The following is a 21,751-nucleotide window of genomic DNA, read 5'->3' on the forward strand; positions in this document are numbered from 1 at the left end:
AGCAAGGTCTCGACTTCTGAGTCTATTTTCACTTGTGGTGGTTTAATAAACAGGAAAGAGATGTTTGACACACTGGCATTAAAATACTGGCTCCCACCTAGCCTCTCAATTTAATTTCATCATCTATAAAAGGGGATACGATACACGATCCACTTTCCAATGCTACTATGATCAAATGAGACACCGAAAATCATTGGCACTAATTATAAACTCAAAAGGTAGTCACTTAGTCTAGGTCTATTCTAAATCTCTTATCAGAAATAAAGCACTGTTTTGGGCAAAATAGAGGATATAACTGAATACATACTAAGTGAAATAACATCAATCATTGGTTTATTCTTATTCTTCCTCCAAAGGTATTTAAGAAAGGTATGTCATCTGGACCAGCTATTAACTTACGAGTGTATTTCCTCAGACTATAAAATTAAAACGTAACATATATCGATCGTATACAGAGGAAACAACTCTTCAGAAAAGTATAACTAAAGTCAGTTCTCATTTCAATTATAATACCTTCTCAATGTAAACATCTCTCATAAAGTATCTATGTTCACGAAACACCTACTAAAACAGCAAACTGGAGACAGGTCTATGATTCTACAACCTTGCAACTTGGTAGGAGGAAAGACTGTGATGTACTCATGAGTCCTGCTTACATCACTGGTTCATGGACTTGTTCGGACAGGTCACTTACCTTCTCTGGTCTTGAGTTCTCTTCAGTGAAAAGTGAGAAGTCTGGGTTAAATTGTCTCTACCAACACTTCCTACCTCAAAAGTGTATCTATGACAAAATGTCCTCTAACCCCCCCTTAATCAAAGGCACGTATTTTCCTTGTAAATTGATCAAAGCATCAGATACAAGTGGGGACCCCCCAAGAAAACTCAGGAATTTATTTAAAAATTGTGTATTTTTTATGTTTAAACTTCAGTCACCTTCAAAGTACTCTCTGTTCGATGCAATACACTTATCGAGATGCTTTTTCCACTGCTCAAAAGTTTTTGAGCTTGTCAATTTTGATGCCTTTTAGTACTTCTGCTCTTTCTTTGTTTCAACTCTTCCACATCAGCAAAACATTTCCCTTTGAGGACTTTTTTCATCCGGGAGAACAAAAATGGTCACTTGGTGCAAGATCGGGTGAATTGGGAGGATGGGTCATGGCATTTTTTGGTGAAAAACTGCTGAGCACTCAGTATGATGTGGGAGGTGTGCTGTCATGCTAGAAGAACCAGTCACCTGTTTGTCACAACTCAGGACATTTCTTCTGCAAACAGTGCGCAACCTTTTCAAAACTTCCAGATAAAAACTTTGACCATTTGATCCAGAGGGACAAATTCTGAGTGTACTACAAGGGGCCTGCCCTCCAGAAGATAATTCTAGTTTTCTTGGGGTCCCCCTCGTATATTTGTTTTTTTACTCAGAGAATGTCCCAGCACAGGACTTTCTTTAAAACAAAAAACATTGCAACAGAAAGCAGACTGTGGAATCCATTATGATGGGATGTGATCTGAAACCAAGGTAGATTCTTTTTAAACAATGAGCAGTGGTAGTGGAACATTGATCACACAAAAGATCTCAAATAGCTACTAGATAAAGTGTACCCTAATATTAGTGCTGGTTTGTTGGTTGAGGGGTCTGTACCATCAGCCCTTCGTTGCCTAGGTTACTTTTGCCTTACCAGTTTCCTTTCACTTAATTTAATGCAATTGAGAGTTGTTCTGTCCCATACCTTCTGCATTATTTCCAAACTTTTCTGTATAAGAAAATACCTACTTACACACACTGGGTACCCTTGGGGTTGAAATGCTCATGGAATACCTTTTTTTTAAAAGTGTGCAACTACCTTTGCTCTTTGCCAGTCAACTCTATAAAAACACAGAACATACGAGCTCTAATCATTTTTCTGCTTAAAGTCACAGTGAAAATTAGAATGAATTCTTTTCCAAGATTAAGTACACTCAGTTGAATTCCTATATTTCTATTGCAATCTTTAAACAACTGCTTGAAGATCTCTAGATTTGAAAAGGGTTGGTTCATGTTTCATCAAAATACTCACCGTACCAAGAGCAGACACCACAAGACAGGTGTCAAGTTTCTTCAATTTTAAGTATGTAGCCACTATAGGCTGCTATGATAACTCAGAGTCTCAGAGTTCCAGAAAACTTTCTAATATTAAAGACATTAATAACTTCAGGTGCATAAACTGCTTGTTTTAACTTTTTCCACAAAAAAGTGACTTTCAAGAGTTTTACTACAATTAAAAAGCAAATATATGCTGGGTACAGTAGCACATGCCTGTAATCCCAGCTAGTTGGGAGGCTGAGGTGGGAAGATCATTTGAGCCTAGAAGTTCCGAGTCCAGCCTGGGCAATATAGCAAGATCCCATCTCTAAAAAATACAAATTAAAAAAAGAGCAAATATCACATTTTTGTTTCAGGGTCTTATTACATATTTTATAGGCATGTAATGTCCTACTGAGTTGTGTGGGGTGAGAACCTCTTGGCATGTCTATTTCTTGCATGAAGAGTTGGAACTCACTTTGCAGAATATCACAAAGGAATTTGGAGGCCTGGGGCTGTTTCTTTTTCAAGACTTCTTCTTCCATAGTGCTATCACAATGCTTTGCATTGCTTAAGAAATGTTCACTAAATTTAACTGGAGTGGTTATACAGAACACACACACAAAAGTCTTGATGTAGTATATAAATACTACATCAATTAATTACATAGTTTTAAAGTCAAGAATATTTTATTCAATGAGGTAGATAAAAATACAACTCAAAGGTAAAGCATTTTTAAGTGTCCACATATTATGAAATTTATAATGTATCTTTGATCTATGCTGTTAATGTTAAATGTTTTCATAACTGATGTCTACTCAATTGTTTTTCAATGTTTAGCAAACTTAGTAATGATTTTTATTTAGCCAAAGTAACTACTAAAAAGATGTAAAGCAAAATAATTCACTTTATTTCTTAAATGCCTGCATATTTACACTCATAAAAATTTTCATGCATTATAACTTATGAGATACTATACTTTCACATTTATTAAAAATTAAAAATCTTAGGAAAATCTAATCTACCCACTTGTGAAGAAATTAATGGCTGATCAGAAAATGTCAAATTACTATTATTAGCCCAAGATTTTTATCATAATTATGAATAGCATTTAATCATGAACACCATCATTTAACTTTTAAAACTATACTTACAGTTTTAGGTTAAAATCTCCTATCAGGGCAACAAGACTTTATTCCAAATTACAGTCACATATGGAAGGGAGTTTAATTCAAGCTTTCATTATGGTCCACAGTATAAAGATATATTCTTGTGAGGGTGACATGATGGATCGCTAGCAAAAGATATATGCTAGCACAGGGTGGTAAGTTGCCAACGGAGCATGCACCGAACCAACAGACGACATTAGACCATGGGAAGTCTTTGATTGTTGCTGGCTTTTCTATATGTTCATGTTCTCAAAGGTTATTGAATTTTATAATGATCTCCAAACAGTTTTCTTCCTGGTCATTTACGCTTTGTCTGAACAGCTGGGTATGTTGCCAAGCAACCTCACCATCCCCTCTGCTTAATTCTGTTTCCAAAATAACTTCTGTGGCACCAGAAAAATCATGATACGAGCGAAGATTTTTATCTGTTAGGAGGGGAAAAAAGAATTAAGACTTTGCTTCTGGTAAATTAAAAGCACAAAGAGATACTTCTGAAATGCATTTTACATAGACTGACATATAAAGTTTTCTTTACGGAAGAAATGTACCTTTAAAGCAAAGAAAGTATTTTTCTCCTTGCTTTTGTTTCACAACAAAATCAGCTTTTCTGTTACAATCAGATCACACGGGTTTTTATTTAAAACTTTTATTTTTAGAAAACAACTCTTGGGTCTGAAAAAGTCAGAGCCACATCTCAAATAAATACAATTTGTCTTCAGGATGGTAAATACATACTTGATGATTAACTCTCCAGTCAAATGCTTACCACCGGTCAGGTCCACGCAGGCTGTATCAGATCGCAGTTTCCACTGTACTGTTCCAGTCTGAAAGGTTTGGCTACTTGTTCTAATGGAAATGCTATCTACTTTTAGGCCGACTGACCCACACTCAAACTTCCAGGAAATAGAAGCAAAAGATGATCCTTCTTTCCGGGCTAAATACACCTATAAAGTGAGGAAAGGGGAGAAAGGAATCGTCAAAAAAAATCAAATGTATAGAAAACAAAACTCATGAAGTCTCATTATCACAGGATAGTATGTACAAATAGATTTTAAAAGATGAATTTTTCTCCACTGAAAAGATTCTCATTGCTAACTTATTATTATTTTTTAATAAAATGTTCCTTTAGCATCCTTTGCTCTGGAAGAAAGATAATGGAATGCAGGTGCTCCCAGTAAATGCAGCATTAAAAGACTGCGAACTAACCAAATTTTGGTAAATCACACACGCACACACACAGTCACACAGGCTGGATCATGCAGTGGCATGCTCATGGCTACTGTGGCCGCGACCTTCTGGGCTCAGGCTGTCCTTCTGCCTCAGCCTGCTAAGTACTAGGACTATCACCATGCCAGGCTAATTTTCTGATTTACAGTAGAGATGAAGTCTCACCAAGTTGCCCAGGCTGGTCTCGAGCTCACGGGCTCAGGCAATCCTCTTGCCTCCACCTCCCAGTGCTGGGATTATAGGTGTGAGCCACAGTGCCCAGCCATATTCTTTTAAATTAGGAAGTTTGGCTATTTAAAATGAACTTTATGATTAATCCTGCTAAAAATGAAGAATCATTTTAAACACTACTACTCCTTAATGTATCTTTTTTCTAAGTCTGGATTTTCATATAAGATTTCCTAGAGTTTATACAGGCTCTTACAGCCTCTAAACCAAGAAAATATCCCAGCCATTGCTAAGTAATGGCTTAAAAAGTAATACCCACATCCACTTCTCTCTGTTTCTTCATCATCAACACCCCTTACCACTCTATTTTTTCATTTTTTTATCGAGACGAGGTCTCGCTATGTTGCCCAGGCTGGTCTCAAACTCCTGAGCTCAAGCAATCCTCCTGCCTTGGCCTCCCAAAGTGCTGGGGTTACAGGCATGAGCCACCACACCTGGCCCCTTACCACTTTAAATGTACATTATTTAAGGCATCCAAGTCACTGGCTGCCTCCAGTCCATCCCCTCTCCTATTTTCTTCTAGACTCCTCAAAATGTAGATATGAAAACTAACATCCAGAGCCTTGGTTTTTCACCCTTAACTCCAATCAACCATGCTGAATCTCCAAGAATCTCACTCTTCAATCATTTGTCTCCTATGTCTAAGCTCCCCCCCAAAACTGATGTGTTTCCTAGAACTAAGTCTAGGGGGAAAAAAAACCCAAAAAAACCCCCTTCTCCTCATGTATACTGTACTTACCACTAGAGTTAACAGCTTTACACTTATCTTAATGCAGTTGCCTAACACTGTTCAACTCTAACTGCTATGATCAGATTAGGTGTTTTTTTTTTAAGTTGGAGTCTCTGTTGCCCAGGTTGGGGTACAGTGGCACGCTCACAGCCATCCCAGTGTCCATCCGCTGGGCTCCGGCGATCCTTCCGTGTCAGCCTTCCAAATAGCTGGAACTACAGGCATGCACTACCATAACCGGCTAATTATTGATTTATTGTAGAGACAAGATCTCGCCAAGTTGCCCAGGCTAATCTCGAAGCCGCAGGCTCAGGCAATCCACTCGCCTCGGCCTCCCAAGATGCTGGGATTACAGATTGAGCCATTGAGCCTGGCCCAGATTGTTTTTAAAATCCCACTTCATGTCATCTGTTTAGTCCAGAACATGCAAATACCTGGCTCTTCCATCAAGCCTAAACTATTACGTTCTAAAGTCCTCCATAACTCCATCCCACCTTGAACTGCCAATACTTCTTTCCCCAAATGTAACTATTTTATTTCTTGTGCACTTGTCTGATCTAACTTAATTAAATCACAAGCTCTCTGGGAGCACAGGTTCTCGATTCATAAAGGGGTTTAGTAAAAATTAAGTATTAAAAATGTGGATACAGACATACATAAACTAAAGTTAGGTTTGATTCTTTTAGAAACATCTAACTCCTAACTCTTTAGCTCTGGGGCCAATAGTTGCAAGTACAATATAAAACACATCCGCCATGGACATGTCCTACCCCATGTACTAATCTATATTCTGGTCTTCACTCATTAAGCAAAAAAAAAAAAAAAAAAAAAGCAATCACTGTTAGTATTCTAGTCACTGTCTACTTGGCAACCAACAACTAGTTTTCGCCCAGGTTAAATATGCCTGTTTATATGGAAAGTTTTTAGAACCAGTGAGTTAGTGACTGCATAACATCTGGACATTCACTCTCCAAGGAAAATGATCTGACACTTCTTGGACTAGACACGCAAAGTCAACTATTGCTGCTGCTGACTAACCTAGATGTATGAGACTGTCACTGCTCCACTCAAACTCAGGGCAACCTCACTACGAAATCCTCGGGCACTAGGATGTTCCTACTGCAGGCTCCTCTCACAGTGGTTTGTCAGGGGAACCTGGCCCAGGGAGCACCAGTGCTCCTTGTAGTTGTCAGTCTTGCCCATCCTACTACTGGACACCTAGGGATTATCCATAGTTTAATACTTCAAAGGGGCAGTCAGGAAGGGGGGTTATCTGGGAAAGAAGAGGCAGACAGGGTGACTGAAAGAAAGGCGGTTGGAAGGAACTTACAGACTTGGGGAAAGTAATCTAAAAAACAGAAACAGATCTACTCCAATTTAGGTCTCAATATATGCTTTTGTGTCTTGTGTATTTTCAGAGCTCAGTCGTCTGAGATGTCCCCCAAAAGTGTGCATATAAAATGTGACAGGCTGAAGTCAGATTAACTGCAAAATTCTAGCTTACTTCAAGAATTGCCTTAACCATAGCATATGAGTCTGGGTCAGAACTGTGGCTTTAACTATAATGGAAGGTTTATAATAACTGTCGAACACGTCTGAAATAATTGCTTGCTTAAAGATTTAAAATTTTCAGTCCTAAAGGCAACAGCTTTTAAGATCCTAGAAAGTTAAAGGATAAGATGAAATTCATTATTTAATTCTTAAATGCGTAAAGATTCGAACACTGTGAGCAAATAAAAGGTCTTTTATGCTAAGAAACAGATCTATTTACATTGAAAATTCCTAACTTTTTCACACAATACATTCTGTCAAAGAATCATTTTTAGAGGTGGAGGAAGTTACCAAGAATATGTATGCAGTTTGGTAATTTGAAATGCACCAAAACTACAAAATTTATATAAAAACTCCAATTGTGGTCCTGCCTATGTATAGTTCCAACAGAATCAGCAACTATATTTAGAAGGACAAAAGTACTTTCTAAGGTCTTTTATAGTCTAGAGGGAAAAAAAACAAAACATTTTTATAACTGCTGATTGTTCCCAATTTTCTGAGTTAGGACAAATTTTTGCCTGCTAGCTTTTTGAATTAGTAGGTTTAATTTCTTACGTGCAATCTTACATATTCAGTTTTGTAATTTGTGGGCCTACCAAGAGGTGAATATGGCTACCCTAGTAAACCAGAAATCATGATGTTTTTCTCCTGTATTCTATACAGATCACCCTTCCCCCCTCCCACCATTGACCCTCTTTGACCTGTGTAAGCACATACAGGCATACACATAGCCTAAGGGTGAGAACAGGACCAGTGTATCTGTGGCTTGAAGTCTAAACTGTCGGACTGTTCACCATGTATACAAATAGAACCTGTCCTCTGGGTTGTGGCTGTAAACACTATTTTCAAGACCAAGAACGTTTTGCACGTCAGCTTCTTTATGTACTTCACATTCCAGAGAAGCTCTTTGCCCCAAGATCTGATTACTACATGTCAGCCTGCTATGGCTCCCTGGAGGTTAAGTTTCTAATTATATGCCGAAGCTGTTCTTTAGTACACTCTTAAAACTATTCTTCTACTTAAGTTGCCAAGATTCACTCAAATTAAGTTCACCACACGGCAGGCACCCTGAAGTCAGCTGTTCTTACAGATATCCAGGAAAGCAGTTGTATTTCAAGGGATTTTAAAGCCAATCCTGGAAAACTAGTACTGCTCATGAGCCTTATTTCTGATGATTCCATTTTATTCCTGAAATCAAACATGAACCCACTGTCAGCGGCCACCGTATTTACATTTGTCTCTGCTATGCTTCAAATTTATTCCATTTGTAGCCACTGGAATTACCTCAACACCAGTGTGATCATGCCCTTCCCAGTCTGAGCCCTTTCATATTCAGTACAGTTTTATGGTTTCCTATTATGGAACTGCAAGGTAATCCAAGTCCGTCCCGGGACCTGAAGAAGGGTTACCTCTCAGGCCCACTTTCCTCCAGGCTCCTCTCCATTCCCTTCCAATTACTCCTCCCCAAATACACCAGATGTTGCTCACCTCAGTGCATTTGCACACACTATTTCTCATGCCCCCAAACCACTTTCCCTTCCACATCCTGTCCTCAAACGGAGAAACTCCCATCCTCCAAAAGCCATTCAGGGATTATTTCTTCTGTTAGGCCTTTTCTGACTAAGTGACATGTAAGTATATGCCCATGGTTACTGGCTCATCACCCCCACAGCCCTTGTTAGCTCTCTCCAAGGCAGGCCATAGGAACTAACAATATACTCTAACCTTCCCCTACCTTTCTGTCTTGGGGCTGGTCACAAAGAAATTCTCTGACCTACCTTATCTGATTGCAGGCCATAAGAAGGGGTCCTGGCCCAACCCCTGGAGGAAGGAATGCTGCACAGAGAGGCCAAGAAGAATCTGAGCAGACCAGCCTGACAGGATTTCCTCAGACTAGTAGTATTAGATCGTACCCCTTTGTCCAATCACATTTCTGCATGGCTGTCAATCATGCCTTGCGAATGAAATTTCCATAAAAGACCAAGAGGACAGGGTTTGGAGAGCTTCAGAGAGCTGGGCACTTGGGGTGTCTGGCGTGCTGAGGAAGGCATGGAAGCTCCGTGCCCTTCCTGTACCTCAGCCTATACATCTTTTGTCGTATCTTTTATAATAAACCAGCAACCTGTTTCTGAGTTCTGTGAGCCACGCTAGCAAATTAACCCAACCTAAGGAGAGGATTCAGGAACCCTGATTTATAGCCACATGGTCAGAAGCACAGATAAAGCAACCTGGACCTATGATTGGCATCTCAGGTGGGGAGGGGGGCATCTTGGGGACTGAGCCCTCACCCTTTGGGACCTGATGCCACCTCCAGGTAGACAGTGTCAGTTGTGAATTGAATGAGAGGACCCTCAGCTGGTGTCTGTTGCGGAATTGCTTGCTTGTCGAGGAACCCCCACCCCCACCACATATTTGGTCGCAGAGGTCTTCTGTGCTGATTGTTGCTGAATGAGAAACTAGGAAAAAAACAACAAAAAACTTTGTGTATGAGTCTTTTCACCCAGACTCAGGAAGTCAGTGGCTCTTCCTTCTGTCTGCCCTCTCAGCATCACATACAGCCTCATATTCTTCTAGCACTTACCCCCTTCATCTAAACAGCTGGCCCACAATCTTTCTTTTACATGAGCTGATGTGCACCTTGAGGCTTGCCTCTTAATTCCCTACCACATCGTGAGCGCCAAGCACAATGTTTGACAATGTACATATTTGCTAAGCATTGAATGAGTTCTTGACAAAATGTCATGCACCAAAACGTGCTAAAATGACTCTAGTGACAAAGAGAGTGATAAAACTGATCAAAAAATGAAAGGTATCTAAGGGAACCTCTGAACAAAGCAGAGTATTTATAGTGCTCTGCGTAGCCCTAGGATGGTGCAGAATTTATGCCACATACATTCAATCATTCTTACACTCGACAGTCTTTACTAAACATTATCTATTAGGCACTACACTAGATATATGACTACTGAGAGAACACAAGTGAGCAAAAAAAGGCAAGGTCTCTGCTTGAGAAACATTTACAGTCTAGTAGGAGAGAGACAAATCATCTATTCTCACACATATTTGTTGAATAAATGTCACGGAAGAGAAGTGCATGGTGCAATGAATCTACACAGAGGGACGTGAATTCAGTTAGCTGGGACCTGAGAAAGTGAGGCCTGAGCCAGGTGCTGGGGATAAGAGTGAGTTAATCAAACAAGAATGTACCAGAGGCTCTGCGGAAAAGGCAGAAGGGCAGTACAGTCACAAGGTAGAGAGCAAGGGTGGCAGTAAGCAAGGCAAAGCCAGAGGAGGCGGCAACGGCCGGACTCTAAGGGACTTGGAGTGTTTCCTACCCTAAGGGCATTCCACAATGACTGAGGTTTAAAAATGTTTCTCTGGCTACAGCCGGGAGCAGCCTTTGGAAGGACCAGGGCAGATGCAGGAAGACTAATTGGGAAGCCATGAGCATTGCTTCCATCGAGGTGTTATCATTTGGCTCCCACAAAGTATACTGGTCTTCTTGGTTTAGCCTTTTATATTCTTTTAAATTCAGACATTCCTGAACGATGTGTTTGCTAAGCAGCAAGTTTAAACTTTAAGCTCCTGAAAGGACACCCCTTCGGAAGATAAGAATCTGTTCTAAAAATCTGAGGGCAGATTACACGTGATCTGTTTTACCTGATTGGAGATTACTGGGGAAAAGTGTGGTAGGAAATAGGTTTACTACACAACAGAGCTAGAAAATCCCTAATTGGTGGCATGCTAGTACAGAACTAATTTAGACGGAATATACAAGTTATAATGTCAACTGTTACTTCGGAGTTATCACTCTCTACGAGTCTAGCATAGTTAAGACTTCAATATTTTTCTTTGATACTAAATATTGTAGCTAGAAAAACATTCACTCAACTTTTAAAAATGGTACCCTTCATAAAAATATATCAAGGTGTAAGTTTTTCTTGAATAGGGCCTGTTTTTCATTTAATGGTCTTCGCATCACATTTACATTATCTTCCTCATACAATACACCCTCTCTGGCCACAGAGTTCTATTCAGAGATGTCAACCATGCCATGTACTCTCTGCCTTTTCCTGCTGTTTCCTAGCCCGATGAATACCTACGCATCCTTCAGCGTCCAGCTCAAATGCCACCTACTCTGGGGAGCTCTGCCCAACTCCTACCACCAGAGCTAATTATTCCCACCTCGGTGTTTCCATAGCAATGTGTTGATATCCTTATTACAACACTCTGCACGGTGGCGGAGATGGCTGGTTATGCTTCGGTTTCCCCTGTTAGATCAGGAGAGCCGGAATTGTCTTTTTATCCTTGCAGTTGAGAATAATGCCTGGTGCAATAGGCACTCAGTACAAGTTTGCTGATGAACAAATGAGTGTATGACACAGGGAAGAAATAAGCCACAGCGTGGGCCCGTTTCTCAGCATATCACATCTTCTGTGACACATCGTTATTTTCTCCATCATTACTTTCTCACACCATTGGTTAGAAAAAAAGGCGTGATGTTACTCCAGTTCAGCAAGTATAAACTAGTCCTTGGATGAATAACACTTTTATTCCATCTTGTTTCCTGTTCAGAGAAATTCTTAGGCTAAGGATAGTCTTTTTTCCTTTCTTTTTTCTTTTTTTTGTGTCAGAGTCTCACTCTGTCGCCCAGGCGGGAGTGCAATGGCATGCTCACAGCCACCGCAGCCTAGATCTGTTAGGCTCAGGTGATCCTTCTATCTCAGCCTCCCAAGTAGCTGGAACTACAAGGGCATGCCACCACGCCTGACTAATGTTTTGATTTATTGTAGAGATGAGGTCTCACCAAGTTGCCCAGGTTGGTCTCTAACCCCTGGACTCAGGCATTCCTCTAGCTTCCGCCTCCCAAAGTGCTGTGATTATAGGCGTGAGCCACCACGCCCAGCCTGATAGTCTTCTAAAAGATGTTCATCCTTTCTCATTAACTATATAATCAATTAAAGATATACACATCTTGAAATTTTACATTTTATCTTGTTTTAGTTTTTACGTACTTTATTAGCTAAAGAAGAAAATTCTAAAATTTATCATTTTAATAATCTCATAAATTGTTCTCTAATACAAAAGACCCCAACTTTTATTGTTAGATGTGACTGAAATAGAATATTTTTATATTTAAGCACCAAGATAAGATTTAGAACAAAAACTTATGACTGAAAAAGAAAAAAGCAGAGACCTTACCTCTGTATGTCTTTTGTACTCTGATGAATGCCCAGTACACTGGAAGCACATAAATGATGCTCAGAAACACAAGCAGCTGTCAATCTGTGACTCACTTGTTAAATCTATCCAACATGTCTTCCAAATGAAAACTTCTCTTCCCACTCAAATCGCTTGGCAAGTTAAATTTAAAGACTCTCTTTAAGTTAATTAACTTCTATGAAAGTCTACCAATAATATGGTCCGATCTATTGAAGTCAAATGAATAGCTTTGAGTTTATTTTTGATGCGTTTCTATGGAGTAGGGCAGTTTTAAAGGAAAGCCTTTACTTGTTACTGATAATGTGACAACAATGTGCAGCTTGGTATGCATGAACTAATGTGGTCCTAGACTCCACTTACTTACTGTTTGAGGACACAAAGAAGAAATAACCAATACCACTGCTCGATCATTCACATTCTTATGAAGTGAAAGCTTGTTAGGTGGCTGGCCTCTTGGGATTTCAGACTAAGTCTATTATACTCCCTAATGGCCTGGATTTAATAGGCAATCAATATCTGTGAAGAAATTAAATAGCAATATACTTTATATATTCAAGCAAACAACAGTCCCATGGATTGGTCATACACTTGATTACTTTTCCCCATGAAATAATTAAATATGAAAATATTAAAGATGAAAACAGTTCCTCGATATAAAGGCAAGAATTTCTAGTAGACTTTTGATTACACATTGGGAATAAGATTTTCTTCTCTAGGTTAAAGAATTATTAAAAATAATTTGGACATGTCAGTTTTCACGCTTTGCATAACTGAAAAATGAAACCAATCTATATTTGTTTAAACAATGACAAAGTCTTTAAGCAGTTTCATGCATTGAGTTACCATGTTCCAGTCTGTTTCAACTTTTCTGAATATGGATTCCATTTTCCACACACCATTCTCCCATCCAGAAATGGTTTCATTGTTATTTGAAACTCGAACATAACGATCTTTCACAATATTATAACAAAGGTGAAGTTGTTTAGAAATCTTCTCAATTTCAGAGGGGATAAACAGGGTTTCTTTTCTCTTAAAAAGAAAACAGAATTAGTTTTTCAACATTATGAATGATGTAAAAAACAAAATAGAGGAATCATTATGTACTAGTGGTAAGAGATTCCCTCAGCTTGAAAATGAAAAACTTGTGCCACTGAATAATTTGGAAAATATTTTTATATTAAACATAATCAGTGCAATGTTGATAAAGCACCAAACATTAGAAAAAAGATAAGAAGTATGAGCTCTGACTTACATTTTTGTGTTTGATGAATTAATTTACCTTCCTCTTTTTCTACCACCTCCATGGTTGCTTACTTTGTAACCACCATTGTCTCCTAAAGTTGACTCTCAGCTTTTAACTTTTACCTCTCTTATCCATGCTCCACATAGCAAGGAAAGTGATTTTAAAAAAAAATGTAAACTGGAAAATGTCACTTTCTTTTCAACTCACTTCACTGACTTCTTACTGCACATAAACTCCCAACTCTCTCCTAAGGCTAACAAGGTCCATATGCACTCTCCCCATCTATTTCTCCAACTAGGCCTCACATAACCCTTCCTTTCATTTCCATGCTCCTACCATGCTACTTTCCCTTAGGTTCTTCGAAAAGCTCCTGCTGGCTTCTCCCTCCTGGCCTTGATGCAGGCTGCTCCCTCTGTCTTGAACACTGTTCTTTCTGCTCTCCACATACCTGATTCTTTCTCATTTTCAAGCCTCAAGCTAAAGTCATTTCATCAGTGTCCTTTCCTGACACCCTAAGCTAGGAGAGCAACTGAGAGGCATAGCTTGAAACAGTCTTTTGCTTGTATATTATTTTAAAAACTCAAGTTTTACCTTCAGATTCCAGGCAATTCTTGCACACTAGTCCGATATTTCATGGAACATTTAAAATCTAAGACTAAGATAAAACTTTTCTTTCTGGAAATGATATCACCAACATTTCCTTCTTTTTCCAATTGATTACAAGATTTAGTTCTAAAAGTTTTTAGGATTAGTTTTTTTCTATTTACTTTTAAAACAAACATCTATTTCCAAAGGGGAAAATGATTTCTTTTTAAATACAAGACCCTAAAATGGTCCCTAGCAATTGAGAAATTAAAAAAAAAAAATTCAAAAGGAAAACAATCTGGGTATATGACCCAATTTATATTTTTAAAGTTAATCAACTTACATGCCATATAAGAGGTGGCACACCCATCCATCAAAAAAAGAAATGAAATAAATAATATCCACATTTTAAATTGAACACAGCTGTGAATTAAATGAGCTCTTTAACTGGCTTCACTGAGATTTAAACTTGTAACTTGCACTGCATCAGCACTGTCAGCAGTGATCTGGATTATTTGTTGAATTTAGATCTTGTAATTCTATGGCTGAACCACACTTCTAACTGCCTGCTACAGGAGATGGGATAAATTAAAAAACAAACGTAAGATTTATTGGGGATAGTTCACTCCTTTTGGGCATATTCTTTTACTAAAGAAATGAGTAGCAATAAGGGCAAATTTATGAAAAGTAAACATAAAACGTTAACTTGTTTGGATATATTTATGGCTATTGTGATGGGCTATTTTCCTTCCAAGCATTTGTCACTGTATATCTTCCTAGACATCTATATTAAATACTTTCCAGTAACTCAACTTTAAGCTCCCTAAGGGCAAAGGACAGTCTACTGTACTGTTTAAATGTCCATTACAAAACCTAGCACATTCATTTCTACCTAATCTCTAACTATAGGACTTAACTACAGAAGTTATATTTCTATGGTTTAAATTATATTATTTAATTTTGGGAGATTAATCAAGTGATAATAGTTTTAATAAAATAATAATCACATCACCAATAATTTCTAGCAAATACCAGATGTACAGCAAATACCAAGAAATATATACACTTTCATCAGCTAAATTCTGTGTTTTCCCTACTGTACTTTATAAAGTTTTAATGGGGGGGAGGCGCGTGGGAGGGTAAAACAAGGTTTTTCTACACACATTAAAATCTCATTTTAAAAGACCCGAATAGGCACTTTACAAGAGAGGATATCCAAAAGTTTAAAGAGCAGGTGTTCAACTTGATTAGTCATCACCAAAATGCAAATTAAAGCTGCAATACTACTATATACCTCCTGAACTGCTAAGAAGACAGACAATACCAAGTGTACACAAAGATGTGTGCAGATTTCATGTATACGCTGGTGAGACTATAAATTGGCATAACCACTTAGGAAAATTGTGTGGCAGTGTCTACTCAAGCTGAACATATCCATACTCTACTACCTAGAACTCCTTCTCCTAGGCTTATACCTAACAGAATGCCTTAATAAACTCAGCGAACACATGAATAGGAATGCTCACAGCAGCACATTTTGGAACAGCCAGAAACCAAAGAGCCATTAGCAGTAATAAATTATGGCACAATCATATAATGTAATATCAAATAGCAATGAGAATAAATGTGTATGAATCTCACTAGCGTAATGTGCAAAAGATATACACAAAACAGTATGATCCCATTTATAGAGAGTGCAATAACAGGCAAAACTAATATGGGGCATTAGGACCCAGGGTAATGGTTACTTCTGGGAATAGAAGGCAGTGACTGGAAGGCAACTCATGCCATGCTTATCTCTGGGGTGCTGGTGAGCTGTTTCTTATTTTGGGTGGTAGTTACAAGGGTGCTAAATTTGTAAAAATTCATTGAGCTGTACATTTGTGATTTGTGTATTTTCCTGTATATTCTTCAGTAAAAGTTATACTGCACTGAAAATTTACATAAGGTAAAAAAGTTTAAAAATCTCATTTTAAAATGCTTTGCTAACTCCTATGTGACTATAGTATGTCAATCAATTATTGGTTCTTGTCAAATGTTTGCATGTTTAAATAATTATACAGTTAACCAAAAGGTCACAGTAATGTAGTCTTCTGTAAGCAAAGAGCACATCACAGGAAGCACGAAAGTAAAAAGAGAATCATGCTAGAATGAATTAAATACCTCTAGACCCATTTCACCTCGGGCTACTCTCCAAGCCACTGACCCAGATATTCTTCCACCAAGTTCTCCAGGTTTAGGCGTTTTGGGAGATATAAATTCAACAAGCTCCACAATTATCCTCTGGAGAAGTTCTTTTCTTCTATTTTCTGATAAAGATAGTTGCCTCTGTAGTTCATGTTTAAAAACAAAGTTGTTCAGGTTAGGAGAATGTAGAAGTCTATCTCTAAGTAAGAATATACTTAAAACATTTGCAATTTAAAGGGTCATGAAAGAAGCAACCAATTTTATTTTCTTATGTATATTACTCAAAAAATAAAAATAATACTGTGAAAAACTTAAAAATAATTTTAAAAGCTTGGACAGGTGTGGTGGCTCACACTTAAAATCCCAGAAATTTGGGAAGCTGAGGGAGGATCGCTTCGTCACAGGAGTCTGAGACCAACTTAGGCAACATGGCCAGAACTAGATGCTACCAAAAAAAAAAAATCAACTGGACATGGTGATGCACATAGTGATGCCTGTAGTCCCAGCTACTGGGAAGGCTGAGACAGAGGGATCACCTGAGCCCAGGAGGCTGAGGCTGTGGTGAGGAGTGACTGTGTCACTGCCCTCTTGCCTGGGCGACACAGTGAGACTCCGACTCAAAAAAAAAAATACGAATGTTATGTTGAGAAATCATTTAACACCTACTTCCAGCTCTCCATGACCTCTACTACCTGAATTTATTTGAAATGAAGGAAGCAACTTGTTTCTAGACATGATGATCTAGACTGGCTTGTATCAGACCAATTGCCTTGTTGAGAAAAGCTGGGTAGGCACACGCAAAAAACACACACTCAAGAACACCTATTTGAATGCAACAGAAGGCTACCAGAACAGTCAGAGCTTGAGAAGCCGAGATGCCAGGGGGAAATGAACTGAGGTGAAGGGAACATACAGCACCTCCTTTCCCTTCTAGGCATGTCAATTATTAAGTGGCAGGAGGAGAAGAGGTCGAGAAGCCAAGTGCAAAAGGGTGACTAAAGTGCTGAAACACAAAGCACAAGTTTCAACAACTCACAGTGCTGGGGAAAAACAAATAGTCTTCTGAGGAAGGGGCTCTAACAAATACTCCAGGTTTGCGATCTCTGAAGGGCTACACATTTGGAAGAACAAATTCCAAACAGACCAAAGCCTCATCCTGAATCTCAATCGCTGATTGGATCACAGTGATATGCCCTATTCTAACTCTGCCAGGGCAAAATCAGTTGTTTATTCTCTAAATTACGAAAAAACTCCACATGTATAGAATTCACGATTGCAATACTATCAAAGGGACACAGAAACCGATCCTTTCACCTTGGACTTCAGTTCATCTCCTCAGAAGTAGTCATTGTTAATAATTTCCTGGGCCTTGTTTCAGATATTTCCATACATGGACATGTGTGTACACACACACACACACACACACACACACACACACACACACACACACTCACACTACATAAATATGCATGTGTGTCACTATATTCAAGGTACAGTTACTTCAATAAATAAAACAACATGCTTTTTAATGTCAGGTACTACAAGTATTGAAATTTTCTTTTACTGAACTTTGAGATGAGACATTTTAATCCAAAAAAACTCATTATAAAGTGTCCTCAAAATTTTCAATGAACAAAAAGCCATTAACATATTAAAATACCTGTGTAATGATGCTACTGCTTTCAGAATTTCAATGACTTAAAAACTGAGATTCTTGATTGCATAAAAAATTTCGAATATCCTCTTGAAAATGATTAATAGTCATCACATCCATCACATACCTGCTTATTAAGCCCATTAATAGTTTCTCGAAGTAATTCTTCCTTAATCTCAGTTCTTCTAGAGATCACCTCTTCATGTTTACAAGAATATCGCCAAGTGACATCAACTACCTGAAACAAATTACAGAATATAAATATTTAATGAGATTACAACCATCAACCTTTATTTGCTAAATACCTAGAATGTATGTACTTTTAAGTGCAGTTTTAAAATACTACCCTTTCTTAAAAGTCTGAGAAAGAAATGGAGGAGATGCCTTTTATTCATTTTCTAATAGGTATACCACCAAGAAACACTATGATAAAGAGATGACATTTTCAGAATCTTAAGCTTTTTAAGATTTATCTCCAAAGTTGGTTCCACAAAATTCAACATATAAAAACCTTATCCCTTTTTATTATATATATTATAGAAAGTATATTATAGAACTGATTTTTGACAAAGGCACAAAGACGATTCAATGGAGAAAAGGTAATCTTTTCAATAAATGGTACTAGGACAACCTATTACCTATATGTAAAAACAAAAACAAAAAGAAAACTTCAATCCACACCTTGGACCATGTATAAAAATTAGCTCAGAATGAATCACAGACCTACATATAAAACTAAAAATATTAAATTTATGAAAGAAAATGTAGAAAATCATTATGACCCCGGGCTAGACAAAAATTTCTTTTTGAATGCAACATCAAAAAGCGCAATCTATATAAAGAACAAATTGGTAAAATGAACATCTATTTCTTCTCTTCAAAAGTCATTAGCAATATAAATAGACAAACTACAGATGGGAGAAAAATCTTTGTACATACTGACAACAAACTTATATAAAAATGTATAAAGGACTCTCAAAATTCAACAGTAAGAGCTTGGCATGATGGTTCACGTCTGTAATCTCAGCACTTTGGGAACCTGAGGCAGGAGGACTGCTTGAGCCCAGGAGTTCAAGACCAGCCTGGGCAACACAGTGAGACCTCATCTGTACAAAAAAATTTAGCTAGACATGGTGACATGCACCTGTAGTCCCAGTTACTCAGGAGATTGAGGTGGGAGCATTGCTACAGCCCACGAGTTTGAGGCTGCAGTGAGCTGTGATCGTGCCACAGCACTCTAGTCTGGCAACAGGGAGACTGTGACTTAAAAAAAAAAAAAAATCTGTCATCAGGGAAGTACAAATGAAAATCACAATGAAATGTCACCACACACCTACTAAAAGGGCTAAAATTAAAATGGCAGATCATCCTCAATGTTAGGAAGGACATGGAAAAACTGGGAACTCTAACAAACTGCTGGTGAAATGTAAAATGGCAAAATCACTTGCAAAACAGTTTAGCAGTTTCTTAAAACATGATGTCCACCCACCAAACAATCCAGCCATTTCACTCCTAGGCAATAAGCAAAGGGAAAAACAAGCATATGCCCCTGTAAAAATGGGTGTGCCTGAATGTTCACGGCAGTTTAACTTGAAATAGTAAGAAACTGGAAACTACCCAGATGCCTATCAACAGTTTTGATACACTATGCACACATCATACAATGGATACTGATTGTAGTGATGATCTCACAGGTATATGTAAAAGATAAAACTTATTTAAGTTGTACACTTAAAAAACATGGAGCTTACTGTATGTCGATTATACCTCCATAAAAATGTCAAATAAGGAAAAAAAAATTTATTCTTGGAAAAAGTTTTGTCTTTTATGCCCTACCTCATCTTTAGAAAACGCTATGACATAGGAAAGCTTCTTGCCCCATCCTATCTCATAAAGCAGGGGTTTGTCACAGACATCTTCACACGCATCACAGTGCAGCCACCGCTGCTGGGAAGGAGAATAGACTTCTGTCCAGACATGGTCTACTCAAGTGAGAGATATGGGGGGCAATGGAAAAAAGGAAATGAAAATTAAGTTTGTAAAACCAGAATGACTTCCAATAACTATACACAAACTCCTAAGAATCACATAATAAATTTATAATATTCGAATTTTTTTTAATAATGGTGAGCATTTTTGGCATACGAGACTTCAAAATACTTGTATTAATTTATCTGTGTCTCTATAGTCCCTGAAGATGTTTTGGGGATAATCTCCTCTAATGCAGTCAGTTTTAGGCTTAATGTGTGCTGTAACTCTTAAGAAGGTAGACACTGAACAACAGCATCAAAAATATCCGGCTCGGTTTGCCATTGTGAAGGAGTTAATACCACTTCTGAAATCATAGACTATCTCTCTGGACTTAAGACCCAGAACCAGCAGGAGATCTAATAAGATCTCTGGTTACCGATGCGCTATATCGGATTTCAAGAGAAAAACTATTAACTGAAGGTTTTATTTAACTCTAAAGACAACAACAAAAAACCAAACGAACAATGGAAATACAAGTAAACTCTAAGAACAGGGAAAACAACTTTTGAACATGTAGACAATACGAGTCATTTCTAAGTAAGGACAACACAAATATTACATGGCTTTTATTACAGTATTTTTGTATACTGAGATATAAGTTTATTAAATCTTTTATGGTTATCCCTACAAAGATGAAGATTTCTATAGCACATTATTTCACAAGTTCCTATTCATATAGAAACAGCATCACTATAGCTGAGTGTAGTGGCTCATGCCTGTAATTCCAGCACTTTGGGAGGCTGAGAAGAGAGGACTGCCTGAGCCCAGGAGTTCAAGACCAGCCCGTGCAACTTGCCAAGATCTTGTCTCTATAATAAATCAAAAAATTAGCTGGATGTGGTGTGGTGTACCTATAGCTCCAGCTACTCAAAAGGCTGAGGCGGAAGGATTGCCTGAGCCCAGCAGCAGATTGAGGCTGTGGTAGTTATGAGCGTGCCACTGCACTCCAGCCTGGGCGACACAGTAAGTCTCAGACTCAGGAAAAAAAAAAAAAAAGCATTACTGTATGCTTTGGTAAATTGTTAATGGAAGAATTAAGACCTAGTGCTTGATCTATCAATAGGGAGACTACAATTTATAATAATCTAATGTATATTTTAAAATAGCAAGAGAATAATTCTAATTCAGATGTTTCTAGCATAAAGAAAAGCATTTAAATGGATAGATATCCCAGTTACACTGACTTGTTCTGTACACGTTATATGAATGCATTAAATTATCATATGTACATCTGTTATATATCAATAAAAGTAAAATAATAGATAAGAAAGGAAAAAAAGAAAAGAATATAGTGCAGAATACCAGGCAGAGTGCTAGGTGTTTTACAAAACCTTGTGATCCCTTCAAAAATCCTGGGAGGCTGGTGTTATTATTATTTTACAGGAGGCAAATGGCAGCTCAGTCTGAAAAGTCAGGAAGTAACAGAAAATGATGGGTTCAAAATGAAAACAAACCTCCAGGTGTGCAAAGCCCTCCTACCCTCTGCTCGCATGACACTCACCTGTGTGGTCCCAAACATAGCGAGCTTCAAACCCAAGAGCTCGGCAGCACAGTGTGAAACAGTTGGCCCACTCGCCGCACCGTCCACATCTCGTCTCCAGAAGTTTCTCGGGGTTATTATATCTGGTTTACCAAAAAAAGTAGCTTTGATTTATTATCAAAATTAAGATATTTAAAGAATTTATATTACCTCTAAATAGAAATGTTTCTTTCTTATTTTAAAATACTGATTAAAGAATACATGAGGCACTGTGCTAGGATCTTTGGTGAAAAATGATTAAACATTCAAGAATGGCAAAAGTTAACTGAAAAATTAAAATGTCCTTAGTTTAAAATGTAGAGTGAGGGGTTACTTAGACTGGGC

General features: G+C 38.1%; 1 protein-coding gene across 1 annotated transcript in view; it reads right to left on the minus strand.

Moving 5' to 3' along the window:
• Positions 1-2,729: 2,729 nt before the first annotated feature.
• NGLY1 (N-glycanase 1) overlaps positions 2,730-21,751 on the minus strand; it is a 42,687-nt gene continuing 23,665 nt past the window's right edge. Inside the window, exons 5-10 of the mRNA XM_008059248.2 lie at positions 21,389-21,510; positions 19,693-19,838; positions 17,984-18,094; positions 16,179-16,343; positions 13,031-13,216; positions 2,730-3,653 (exon numbers count right to left, since the gene is read on the minus strand). Of these exons, the coding sequence (XP_008057439.1) occupies positions 3,588-3,653; positions 13,031-13,216; positions 16,179-16,343; positions 17,984-18,094; positions 19,693-19,838; positions 21,389-21,510 (796 nt within the window). The 3' untranslated portion in view covers positions 2,730-3,587. The remainder of the gene's footprint in view (positions 3,654-13,030; positions 13,217-16,178; positions 16,344-17,983; positions 18,095-19,692; positions 19,839-21,388; positions 21,511-21,751) is intronic.

Source organism: Carlito syrichta, unplaced genomic scaffold, assembly GCF_000164805.1.
Source record: "Carlito syrichta isolate Samal-C Ts95f unplaced genomic scaffold, Tarsius_syrichta-2.0.1 Scaffold303979, whole genome shotgun sequence".
Taxonomy (NCBI): Eukaryota; Metazoa; Chordata; class Mammalia; order Primates; family Tarsiidae; genus Carlito; species Carlito syrichta.